General features: G+C 40.8%; 1 protein-coding gene across 4 annotated transcripts in view; it reads right to left on the bottom strand.

Moving 5' to 3' along the window:
- The window catches only part of LOC131693079 (cholinephosphotransferase 1), a 52,650-nt gene extending 38,931 nt beyond the window's left edge, over positions 1-13,719 (bottom strand). For 3 of the 4 annotated variants that reach the window (XM_058980595.1, XM_058980593.1, XM_058980596.1), the window contains exons 1-2: positions 13,036-13,718; positions 11,434-11,833 (exon numbers count right to left, since the gene is read on the bottom strand). In XM_058980595.1, the coding sequence (XP_058836578.1) occupies positions 11,434-11,833; positions 13,036-13,247 (612 nt within the window). In that variant the 5' untranslated portion in view covers positions 13,248-13,718. Of the gene's footprint in view, positions 1-11,433; positions 11,834-13,035 lie in introns of all 4 variants that reach the window. The other variant, XM_058980594.1, reaches the window with a different exon arrangement.
- Between the last annotated feature and the right edge of the window lie 408 nt (positions 13,720-14,127).

Raw genomic sequence — 14,127 nt, 5'->3', positions numbered from 1 at the left:
ACTGTACATATACTAATCGCAATGTGCAAAGGATCAACTGATTACAGTAGGATTTATTGCACTACAGGAATATGCTCCTCATACATTAAAAATAGAGTCAAGTCGTCTTTTTCAGTTGTAGGCGAAATAACCCCTCGTTCGCAGGTGGCTGGAAAATAAAGAAAACTGCCCTTCAACCGTGTAACAAATGCTGATAAAATTACAAAGTTCATACATTAAGATAAGGTTAGCTTCGATTGTGGAGACAGATGAGGTACTTAGTGGAGAATCGGATCAGGCCCGTCAGGAAAATATCCCGTAGCTAAGTTGATTTATTTTGCACTTGTTCCAATTTCGAACAGAGCCTCTTAAACAATAAAATACCTATACAATACTTTGAGAAAAAAGACATGCGTGTTGAGAATTGCTATGCACGCGAATGTACTCGCGTGAAGTTAGTTGATAGGTAGGGGAGAGAGGGTAACGGTGGATCAGCAGGAACTGTGAAACAATCGCAATAAAATCATAATGCATGAACATAATCGTCTCATTCCCTCATATTTCATGGTTTCTAATTCTTTACACGTGTTACTATATTTTGGAAGATTTCTGATAACTCTATCTCTTTTAATGGATATTTGTTTGTTTTATAACAGTCAGAGTAAATTTGCAATAAAAATCATTATTCCATTTTTATGAGTTACCGTTCACCAGATAATTTTTTTTTCTACTGCTATTTGTAGCAAATTTTATGCTCAACATTTGCCGCGAACAAAGTTTTTTGGTAACTTGTCATGGTTCTGTGTAATTTGACAATCTTCATAAATAGACCCATTGGGTAACTGTGAAACGATGATATATGGGGAACAGTGAAAATTTCTTGTTTTTGTGATCAATATTAAAATGTGAATGGGTTCCGATTTTCCACAATAAATACAACTCATTAAATGGAAAGTTTGTCAATTTAGGCAAGTTTTGCAGAAATTATCGCTTCTTTCTGGATTGCATCTTATATGAATATATGGTGGTCCGATATTACGCGATGATATAGTGATATCTTGCGTAAACAAACGATTTTCGTCTCAAAATAACTTTAATAGGAAGCTTTAGGATCTTTATTCGTCAAAACAAAAGAATGAAATTAGCAAGTAGAATATTTCACTGTAGACGATGTCGTGTTTCATAGTTCCTACCCATGGGGCTCACTGGTACATTTTACCACCGACTGTTTATTACCCAAAAAAAGTTATTTCCCGTGAATTTTACCAGCTGGAAAAAATATATGTATTAGTTAACAACAGAGTGAAATTATGTATCACTTTTGGCTACACAAATAACATGTATTATCATCAAAATTAAATCGTATAAAAAATGTGTTTCATTGTTACCCCCTCTCCCCTACGATGCGTGCTCTTATGCGGCATCCAATTCTTCAGCTCTGATGAGGTGCGTTTAGCAGATTGATAGTGAAAAATATTAAATTGTTGGTACGAATGAATTACGACATTACTGACGCTTACTGTTTTTTATCAGTTTGCAGTTGGACTGCCTCAACAACAAATTTCTGCAACCTATGTGCATTAGGGTGGGACAAAAATTAGATTACAGCTCCGAGTAACTTTTTACAAATTCTTAGCTCGATCCCTGAAATTATATTTTTGCGCCCGCTGTTTAAAGTTTACATGGGATTTTGTATGGGAAAATTAACTTTCACAAAATAATTCCTCCAGGAGTCGCCCATTACTTCCTAAAAATAATTCGTTATACGACTTTTATAGGAAACTAGCTAATACCCATCGCGCGTTGCTGCGACTTTCAACAAAATAGAAGGAAAACACAATTTGTACCGAAGCGCTATCAATCTTCAGGGCATCAATCGATTGTTTCTTAATAACTTTTTCCATGAGTATCAGATCGTTTCAAGGTATTCTAAACTTTGTTTCCTTGACATATTTCCTATTAAAATCAGACATCTATTTCTTTTTAGAAGGTAACGGGCGACTCTTGGAAGAATTATTTTACAAAAGACTGGATTCCCCCATACGAAATCCCATGTAAACCTTGAACCGTGGGCGCAAAAATTTAGTTTTATCGATTGAGCTAAAAATTTGCAGAGTTATTCTGGGAGCAAAATGGGACCCAAAAAGTTACTCGGAGCAAAATTTTATTTTTTTCATATAACCATGTCTCACTATAATGTGCATTAACCGCACACCTACTTTCCATACCATTGCAATTGTTGGTACACGGAAAAAATTGTTCCTAGAATCGTTAATAAAGTGCCATTAATTTTGGAGCAATCACGTTTTTACGTTACGAAAACAGGACCATAAAAAATAATGTGTTTTATAATAATGTTCAATTTCCCTTCAATGACGCCCGTGTAACGCTTCTTTTATAAGGGGAAATATTTGTTTTGTGAACTTTACGTCACGGTTTCCGTCATGTCATTACCAAATCAATTTTCTGTACGTGAACTAGTACACAACTTTGCGAATATAATTCATATAACCAAAGGTTGACTCATGATGTTATTTATACAATACAATAATCACATCTAACCATTCGTGCACGTGAAATGATTCACAAAATCGTGACATATTCATGGATTCGCGAATTTGTTGATGATTCCCAGTACATGACTAAAGATCTATCTTGCGTGATTGTGATATTGAGAAGATATCCCTAATAATTTTCAATTTCATGTAACATGATCATGAAATTTTCACGAGAACTATTTCACAAAATTTTGAGTATTATTATTCATTTTTATTCCATGAAATGTCATATATGTTCAGTTGCTAGCGATCAGTAAGAGACACGAGCAATAGATAAGAAATATATTAGGACCTAGAATATCCTTATTCATTTGATAAGGTTCAATGAGCCAGCGTTGCCAAGTATTTTGAATCAAAATCTGGCACCATAAAAAATGTCTGGAAAAATCTGGCAGACGTTATCTTATGATAAGAAGGCAGGCGGAACTTCATGATAAGAACATCTGGCAAACTATATCTTATGATGATAGGCCTTGTACGCAACTTACATGGGCTCAATTACTTATCGTGCCAACCCGAAAAATAAGCCATTTGCTCAAGGGTTAAAATCTCTATAATCGAAGCAAAAAAATCTTAGTAAAAAATAATAACTATGGTTCAGATTTTTTGTCTTGGGGGAATTTCATTGAGATACTTGTTGAATCCGAGAGACAGTTGTCTCGCTTGCGATTTCAAAATAACAACAGCCAGTCAAATCCTTATTTGCGAAAGCGAAACCCACTATTTATTTTTATGCCTCTGAAATTGCAAGATACATTTTTTCCGGTATCTGGTGATTCAGAGTTAGCGATCGACTCACTTGCATCCCTGAATGCTGAGAAATTTAAAACTAATTTGGGCTAGAATCCCAGTCTTTTAGAATCCATTTTAAAATGTTTTTTTTTATGAATTTAAGAACTCGTCAGATTGCGATTCCAGGGTATGTATAAAATCCCAAGTGGTTAGTGTCCATTAGGAGGTTGATATCACTTTTTTTTTGCTCCGGACAAACACAACCTAGAGGCCACGTGGCATTCGGCGACAGAAGCCAAGAATTGGACCATACTACTTTATTGTTCAGAGAGACGAATTGATTCAATTTAAGAATTATGAAGGTCTGGGAAAATCTGGCAAAATGTCTGGCTCGTGCGGATGTCTGTTTCGTTGAGAAAAATCTGGAAGATTCCAGATAAATCTGAAACATTGGCTCCGCTGCCCAGAACACCAAAAATACAGTATAGAGCCACAAATCGTGTTCGTGATATAGTTCAAAGAACAAGATACCATAAATCACACACTTTTATTTTTCTGTTTATATTCTCACGTTACTCCGAACAAAACAAACGATAATAAACAAAAAACGCGATCGTGATAAGACGAGCAGAAATTACGAATATCACAATAAAACATCTGATGTTATGAACATGAGTCACATCACTCCAAATGTTAAAGTAATCTCTAGAACAAATTATCAAAATAACGTGCAAATAAATTACGAAAATCGTGCCAAGGATCTTAAAATCAAGAACAAAAATCACACTAGTCGTGATCACAATATCACGATAACGTGAATAGAAATTACGAGAATCCTGATTAATATCCTGAAATCATTCATATAAATGACATTACTCGTAATTAAAATATCGAAAATCGTGACTAAGATCCTGAATTCATGAACATAAATCACTCTTCTCGTGGCCAAAATATCACGATAACGTGAATAGAAATTACGGAAATTATGACTAAGATCCTGCAATCATAAACATAAATCACACTAATCGGACAGAAAAATCCGATAGTAAACTTATGAATAAAATATTACGGTAACGTGATGAGTAATCACAAAAATTTCGACTAAGCTCCAGAAATCATGAACATCGTTCCACTGTCGGCTGTATATTCCAAAAATATGAACAAGGATCATAATAAAAACTAAACATGTCCAGGGAACAACCACAATAACCCTACCAAACATTCGAATGTAACACCATGTATAAATTCGGCGCGAACTAGTTTTTTGGAAACACTAATAGTTTCATGAATACGAGGTTAATTATTCATCAATTCATTAACTTGGTGACGGTTTTTGTAAATTGTTCAGTTCACGAAATACTACAATCTCCTTCCGGAATTTTAGTGTTCCGTTTGAGCAGACTTCGAAGCCAATTCTTAGTATACCGGACAAAAAAATTCTTCTAGCTTTTTAAACAATTTTTTTTTCAAATGTTCATTATTTTCTTGTTTACTTTTTATGATTTTAGTACTATTTCGCAGTTGAAAAAGTTAACAAATTAAGTCAAATTAAGATACGCATCCGACCGTTCATTTGAGATAAATTGGAAAATTTTAGTTGTTACTTAATTTTGGTCCATTTTGTCAAACTTTAAAAGCAAGTATTAGTCTTATTTCACTGGATCGCTTGCCACGATTTCTTATCAATTTCGTAAATAGTTTACCGTTTATAGTAATAATATGTTCACGATTATTTATTATTTATTTTTTTTTTTAACTATTTACGAAGAGGATGAGATTTCTCTAGTAATTTGCCTTATACGTTGACACAAATATTTTCTTTGGGCAGTCATTCACATCCGTACCTCAATCTTTGAACAAAACACACACACGTTGACGAACAGCCTTATTGTGACTGTAATATTAAATACATGCATACAAAGCTGTAATATCTACATATAAAGTTAAATAGTGTCTCTTTTAAAAATACTACTTTTTGCTTTGAGCAAAATAACATAACAAGGTTTGGAATGGTCAATAATCGAACAAGATAGTTTATGTATTGTTCCCAATACCAAGACAATTATAATAAAGTAAGTTAGGAAATTGGCTTACAAATGTAACTATTGCCACCAACCACAATGGTTTCATTTAGGTTACGTTTTTGAAGAAATATTAGAAGAAAATAAATTTCACACTGTTAAGTGGATTTTTTGTGGAAAATGCGCTTAACATTAATTATTGAAGCTTCCTTGAATTATAAATGCAAAATAATACATAGAACAACAGAAAATAATGTTGTCAAATTTTTTTTTTGCCTAATTAGACTGCCTCGTCACTGACGCAACGCCAGATCTATATTGAAAACAAAAGTTCAACAAACAGCTGGATTTCAATCTGATCGCAGCAGCCATACGCGTCGGTCACGAAGGAATATTATATCTGTTTACCAGCTCACAAAGTAGAAAGAGACGGCGGTTCGAACATTTACTGGAATATGAGGCTGGCTGTTTTGATGACCCTTTTTCTTCAGCCAATGAAAATAATGGATTAGCATGCGATTAAATTCTGTATTAATTGCGAGGGGACGAAACTCCAATCACATTCTTATCGAGTGGCCTTCGCACGGTCCGCTTTTGTTCAAAATTTGTCTGCCTGTTCGTCTATTTGTACAACTACCTTAAATGCAAACAATTGCGTCAGACAGCCACCCATTGTAGCAACAAGACCCGCAGTGAAAAGTGCGACGAGTGGGGATGCTGAAAAGTACCCTTACTGCGGGGAGAATCAGCATGCTCTCTCGACATGTCCCTTGTACAAACTACGCGGAGATAAACTGATACGTTCCAAGCGAGCTTTTGCAGAAATAATCGCGACGCTCTTTGCTTTCTTGCCCTCTGACGAGGTCGGCCCCAAAAGAGGGAACATCTACTAGAGCCTAATTATAGGCAGAGAAATATTTGCCAGCACTTGCCGGCATACCAGTCTCTTTGTTTCAGTCCGAAAATGATCTCCATGCTGGGATTATCAAACTCTTCGGCATGTTGAACCGATAAAAATATTAGACGCCAAGCAGTATCACCTTTTCGCTGTTAGTTAAACAAAATTGAGCTCCCCTTCTTCAATGGGGACAGTTCGTAACCCTGCCTACAACTTCACCAAACACTCACTACTTCGGGCCGCGATCAAGGAACGAAATCTTGTGGCGGCATCGGAATCCATGTGAGGAAAGAAAGCAAACCACCAGAATCAAATCTACTCATCTTCCTTTTTCTTCGAAGGTTGAATATCTAGCCATCCAAACCAAAATTGACGAGCTGAACATCAGAGTGCCCGTTTTCTACAATCTGTCATGTTCAAATCAATTTTTTAGTCATTTGTTTGTGTACTCGTGTCGAGTCGTCGCGTTTGGTTACCTCTAACCGTGCTCTGCAAAGTCAATCAATTCCGGCGTTCCCGGCTCAAATTTTGCCTCCTGACAATTAAGTTGCGATCAAACGTAATATTTCGGCGTTATTGTGCATATCTGCGTGTTAAATGCAACAATTTTCCACTTCTTGAAGCGACAAGAGTGACTGAACATAGTGGAAAGAAAAGATATTCAGCCAACTCGTCACAGGCGGAAATCTTTCTCCCGCATTACGGGTCGTCGATTCATGCTGTGGGTTGCAAAATACGGCGCTATATTCGGTGAAAAATTGACGAATCCAAAAACTGGTGTTTTCCCCGCCGAAAAACTACCAAAAGTGTTCTAGTGTACTGGTCCAGTGAGTATATGTCAACCAAAAAACCGCATTCTCCTACTGGCGTAAACTAAACTGAACCTTAAGCAGCCAAATGGTGACAAACCTACCCCGGGGGCACATCACCAGACGCTTCTCCTAAAGGCAGTTAAGGATGACCAAGGTAATGAACCCAATCTACCTTCCAACCCTTTTGAAAGCTACACATCTCTCAAAACTACTTTTGAAGCCTTCCCGAATAAACTTTTAAAGGCCTCTAAAGAAACACGCGGGACCCAGTACGCTCTCAGAACGCCGTCCAAGAAAATTTGCAAGATAATGGGAATCACACACCTCTCTAACGGTTCAAAAATAGAAGTAATCTCCACCCCATCTCAAAAAAACACAATGCACTGTTTTCGATCTCGATACCAAAAACCTTAACAAAGAATAATTCCAACTGGACGCCATTATCTGATTATTACCTCCCAGAATATATCTTCCTGGGCCTAATGAGGATTCCGTTGCTGAAATATTACCCCACCCCCATATAGTCCATTTCGCGAAATACGACCATGATAGAATAAACTGTAGCTAGCCCGAGACCTGTCTCTACTGCTCTAAGGAGAACCCGTACCAGGTCCGAAGCACCTGAATCAACTGTCATGGCACCCACTCCATTCCGGATAAAGACCGACCTAGGATCACTTTCCCTAAAGCGCGAGTGGTCGTCAACGCCAGTAACGTAACAGTAACCGAACTTACGCAAACACCCTTCGAGACCTGACAATTGCTCTGCTCCGTGAATGAATTGGCCTACTCAAGGTACAAATCTCCAAAAAAAAAGATTGCAAAGACTCCACGATCGCAGCACTGAGCGAACGGCTTTTGGACTAGCAAATAAAGAACAAAGACCTGCGGAACGAGATGGTAGCTCTCCACCAAGTATTCAATGATATAAAACGCTAGATGCTACAAAGAATATCCTCCGCAAACCCTTCGGCCGCTACTCTTCCACAACAACAACGAGATAACAACCCTACCGCCAAAAAAACCCAAACAAAAAACCAAAAACGGCCCCCACAGAAACAACCCTGTCTACCAACCCCCTTCTCCTCAACCGGAAAACAGGCAAGGCAGACAAGGTAGAACCCCAACCAAGCAAGAGCGATCTCCAAAAATCTTCCAAAACCAAACAACAAAAGGAACTAGTACACAACCCCTCACGGGACACCCACAGCCCCAACACGAGAAATGCTGGGGATACCATATAGATGTGATAAACGATATCTCCGACAAAACACCAACAAATCAGATAACCTCAGTGAAAATACAGAAACAACAGATACAACAAAGCCTATCCACACCCACCCTGCCCGGGAAAGTAACGACACCCACCGATGAGCCTCCGGCGGCTGTTTGCTTGAGGTCATCGGAATACAACCAAGAAAGCATCACCTACAATCGCAACTCCTCCAAGCCCACTACCGCTCATCTCCCCCCAAAACAGCCAATACAAAAACCACCATGGCGAATACATCGGACTCAACCCACTCAGTCACTTCCCGACTTCGACCCACACCAAGCGACAACCGAAGTAAAGACTTCGTTTACGTTCGCGAAAGGGTAAAAGCCACTCTACTGGACCCGCTTTGACCGCGGATGTACAGGACACCCCCTCCCCCATCCCTACAAGGCGGCTGTTGGTGCAGGGGGCCCGGCTCTCACCCGGATAAGTCTAACCACATTCCATGCCACCACGAACAGACCTACGACTGCGAACCAATTCCAGAAAGCCCACTGGATAACCCTTCCGGTTCCCTGATAAATTACAATCTCGGTCGAGAGCACTCCAACGACACAGCGCTAGCGGACGCCTTTGCCATATCCATCGTGGTCCCTGGAAGGGCAGAACGCCAGTCCATCTAATAGCGACGTCATTAGCAACACACCCAGAAGCAACAAAACTGCCGGAACACCTCCTTTCATCATCATGGGGACCCTCAACGCCACCACACGGCCTGGAACTCGGAAAAATGTTGCCACCGAGGCAACAAGATCATCCGATTCATCACCAAAGTCGATGAAGTCATAATCAACAATGGTAGCACTACATTGATACATGTAGCGTAAAAGCAGACCACAAGCCTCATCGACGATCTTTACACAGCCACCTACAATATACCCTTTACCGGAAAGGAACTAACCACCCCCCTTAATTGCGTTCGCTGAAAATCTGACAGCCTCGATAGGGTGGGCTAGCCGATGCTCCGGCATCTTCATCCCGGAGGCAAAAAAGACGCTACTAGGCTACATTCAACGTTACATGGGCAGGCGGGTCCTTCCCAGAAAAATGGAAACTGGCTTACCTGCGTAGTACCCATTCTCAAAAAATGGCACGGCCAGGTGTATCTCTAGCTACTTTCGGCCTATTAGCTAGCTGTTCTGTACCACAAAAACCCTGGAGAGGATGGTCAATCGGCGACTGACCATGTGGCTGGAAACCCAAGTCAATTTTACTTTCGAAAGGAACTCGGCATAGGAACTCAGCTTGGCTTTTTCGGAGAAGTGCTCGACATTGTCAAAGCTGAAAACCTACACGGCGACATCGACGTGGCAAAAGTTTACAACCTAGTGTGTCGCAAAGAGGTACCTCAGCACATTCATCCAGAACTACCCCACCAATCGTAGCTGTTTCGCACTATCTGCTCCGTCCATTCCAAAAATAACCGCAGCGCACCACTCAATGTCGGACGATCCCTAATACATAGTAAAATTTTCTACGGGATTGAACTGACGTACCGAAACCTATCCACTATCTTCGGACCAGTATACTACGGAGCGGTTTGGCACGACCCTAGACCGAACATTGACGTACAACAGGAAATCGAAGCTCACCGAGACCTAATGGTCACACTACGCTGGATCCCTGGCCACAGCGGCATCAGAGACAACATCGAAGACGACCGTCTTACCCCTTTACAAACGACGCAATTAGAAGGAGTAGAAGATACTCTCCCGATCCCGAGAGTGAACCACGCACACACCACACATCTCCAAATTCCCCCTACCAGAATACAAATCCTGCAGCACCCAACTCTCCATCGAGCACATACTCTACAACTATCGGGAGCTCGAGGACCTTCAGCGGCAATATGATTTAGCGGGATCACTAGGGGACATGTTGGCCAATAACACCAGGTCCGTGAGGAGGCATTCCTCCTATTCCTGAAGAACGCCGGCCTATACGACCGTATTTAACAAAAAAAAGTCAAACGAATGCAGGCCACATACTCCGGAGCTGTGGGGAGGTTTCCCCACGGCACTCTGGAACACCCGACCAGGATCATCAATAGACATTACCAATGAGCCCTCTGCAACATAACCCCGGCAGTGGAGTGGAGAGTTCGTCCATGGCCCAACTACGGAAAGGTTCTACTCGAGATGCTTGATTTTGGCTTCGATAGGACTTACATTTTGGATGACTTCAACATCAATGTTACAGCTGGTCTGCCCTCAGCCAACCTGATCTACGAATCCCCCTTCTCTTCAGTAGAAAGCTGAGCTTCTGGACCATTGCGTCATTAGTCCTGACCCAGTCGGTCTATTAACTACTGATGGGAAAAATTCGAAACCCAAAAATCCATATTTACGCAAGTTAGAAATACGTCCAATTTCAGATTTAACCCAATTTGTTCCCTAAGGAAAAACAGCATTAATGTACAAGGAAAATCAATTTAACTATTCGTCGGAAACATCTTTACCATGTTACCAATATACTTTTTCAGCTAATTCTATTGAGCAAGGTCAGGAGTGCTCAGTCTACAATCTACAACAGGATGCATCAGCAAAAGCGCATAGCTTCGTTGTATTTTTTGCAAGCGTTCGGCAATTTTACTTTGCTTTGGTATCTCGTCGACTTTAGAATTTCGAATCAGCTCCATACGTCCACTCCACATGTCTGACCATATACTGGTAGAGAGAGAGACAGAGCAGACACACAACCAATTGACAACACACCACCACTATGGAACCGTCTGTGGTCGCCTGATATCACAACCAATTCCTACTGATTTGTTTATTATTATTTGGCCTGACACGCGGTCAAAGTCCAGGTTGAATGCAAAAATCAGAAACGTGTTTTATGATTATGGTGAAACGGCCGATTATCGGCCCACTCCGTAACGCGAGTGTATTAGCACTCCACAAGTGACCGTTGCTGAGTCATATTAGGACTCTCATCTGTCTCTAGTGCACGGAAGATTTCCCTGTTTGAAGTCGTTCAAGGTGCGATTAATTAGTTAGCGGTGCGTTTAGTAGCACATCACAACCAGTCATTGAAGGTACATAACTTTTATCAGCGTAAGTTTACACGGTGAAGAGCAGTTTTCCCATACACATCATTGTTTCTATAGTAATAATATGACTATGATTACGATGGAAATAAGTAAACTTCAACTTACTTTCGTCATCCAGATCGACGGCCCGAACACGGCCGATATCAGATGAATCCCGATAATCGTGCACTGCGCCTCCGTCACGTCGATCTTGCCGAATCGCAGCGTTCCGGATACGTACGTCTGCCAGTGGGCACAGTAAAACAGTGTCATCGCACAGAAACACTGGAAGAACATCCAGCGCGGATAGTAGCCAAGCTGGACGGATACACACGCCGAAAGCGCTACGAACACGGTCGAAATCGAATCGCACCCGTGATCGAACAGCTCACCCAGCGGAGAGGACGAATTTGTCCGCCGGGCCTGCTTCCCGTCGATAGCGTCCAGGCTTTGATAGAAGAACAGCCCAAGGGCACAGAGGGCACATGCCCACCGTGGCGGTTCTTCGCGGCCATTTGGACTAAAGCTGGAAGCAAAGAAAAAAAACAATTTAGCTCAAAAGGATCCACTAGTTCAACATAAATTACAATCACGCAGAGGCGCATTTTAAAATAAGACTGAAAAAATAGGGTATGATTAGTTTGAAATCCATCAAATAAAGTGCAAATTAGAGATGGGCCATTCGTTCGCGAACGGTTCAAGTGAACTGGTTCTTCGAAGAGAATGAGCGAACGGAAGTTCTTTTTAAAAGAACGGTAGTTCTCAATTCTCTTCAAAGCGAATGAACTGAACCTGACCTAAAGCCGTTTGGCGAATTTCTCGGACCGATTTTTAGGCGAACGAATGAAAATGAACCGACTTGCCGTCCCACAAACCGCTCTCTGTGCTCTCCCAGAATGGAACCGGCGAAGAACGACTCATCACATTCTCTATTTCTCTAGTTATACATCATGAAGAAATCGCTACCCTTGATGAACTTGTTAAGCATACAGGGGTATAATAGTTTGGGCAGCATCTGTTTGGTTCCTCTCCAAGAATCGAATGTTTTGAGAGACATTCGCTAGATACAAGTAAATTATCAGCTGAACGGAAGAACGGTTCATCTGAACTAGTTCTTTTTACAGAACTGTTCAGTCGGGAATGGTTCTTCGAAGTGAACTGTTTCGCCCATCTCTAGTGCAAATATATGCCTAATTAAATTAGATTAACACACATCACATTTACATTTCAATTACATATCGGCAAATTACTGCAATGCAGAAGCGGAACCCGCGTATTCTTCTGTGCTTCTATAACACACTCATTATCTCACAATCAGTGCGACAAACGGAGAAAAAGATCAAACAAAATATTGCAAGTCAATGCAAACAACGACAACGTAGACAGCTCAATATAAATAGATATAGATAGCAGCGAAGAGCGATGCGTAAAAAAGTAAGCACCAACCCCAGCATTCCGCCTCAATGCGTCCAAAGAAGAGCACAAGATACAACTCATACTTTCGCGAATTATATAATTACATCAATCTGCTATCTGCAACTCTGCAAGCTGTCTAGAGGATACATTTTGCCAGCAAATTCCAATAGCCTGAGGTAGCCAATTACGTATTACGATTGCGAGAGAAACTAGACATTACGCCGACCGAGGAAACCGAAACGGATGGATGAATGGATAAATTTATAACCCAACATATTGATCGACAAAAAATGGACTACAAACAATACTTACTAGATAAGAATAAGTGTGGTAATGATGTTGACAATCAGCCCAACGCTTGTGATCAGATTCGGGGCCAACCATAGTGGGACCCTTGCAACCAGCCAGCACCACCAAGGCTGCAGAAACGGGTCCAGCATGCTCACGTTGGTACAGGAGTATTTGTGTTCGCCTAGCTTCTTCAGCTGTCCAGGCTGCAGCAATTTGTTTTTGTAGAAATACATTGCACTTCGATTCGCTTGCAAAACTTCCTACTTCCGGTTTTGGAACAATGAGCTTCCTTGTTACTATTCGCTTACTGCTTACTTACTACTTTCCGGTGCCACACCACGCACTAACGGGTGAGCCGTTTCAGCCACTTTTTGTACTCTTACTACCCTTTCTTCGCTTCACAACCACTAGAAAGAATTTCACCTCTGACTTTCTGATTCACGTTTTGAGGCAGAAAAATTTGCACACTTCGACTCAAACTTTCGAACTAAAACAAGAGAGGCTGCTCCGTGGGTGGACAGCTGGATCAGTTGTTTTCAAGCTTGTTGAATGATATACAGTTGAATGTTAGAATGCACTCGCGGCGAATCATTGAATAAAACGACCTAACAGCGCGTTTATTCACGGCCAAATTTATTTTTCGTATAGCTCTGGACTAGCTCGGTTGGATGATCGCGCAAACATAAAAGCTTTTCTGACAGAACATCAGGCGATTCGTGCCAGATGATGTTTACGCAATGTCACTGAACTGAAAATGACGCGTGTACTGCTGTCAAAGTGCCGTCCAAAGGGATTGGCTGATTGGTTCAACCGGTTCAATAGGAATGAACACTAGAAAAATATTATAAAAAGTTTGTGGGATTTCTTTTACAATTCAAACCCGGACTAATTCAAGAGTACTTATTCAAAAGGTCCTAAGTGACATTGAGCTCGAACTGAGAAAAACGAGATTGTTTCATGGACCTAAAACAAATCCCTATTAGAGAACAAATATGTGTTTTGATGGAACTGTTGACTACGCCCCGTCGTTAACTACATATACCTCAGTTAGTTAAATCTACTGCGTGCCGCCTCGATGCCGCTGTATCGAAATACACCCCACCCGGTCTGCTC

Source organism: Topomyia yanbarensis, chromosome 3, assembly GCF_030247195.1.
Source record: "Topomyia yanbarensis strain Yona2022 chromosome 3, ASM3024719v1, whole genome shotgun sequence".
Lineage (NCBI taxonomy): Eukaryota > Metazoa > Arthropoda > Insecta > Diptera > Culicidae > Topomyia > Topomyia yanbarensis.
The sequence above is the reverse complement of the archived record's forward strand: the minus strand, read 5'-3'. Positions and strand labels throughout refer to the sequence as shown.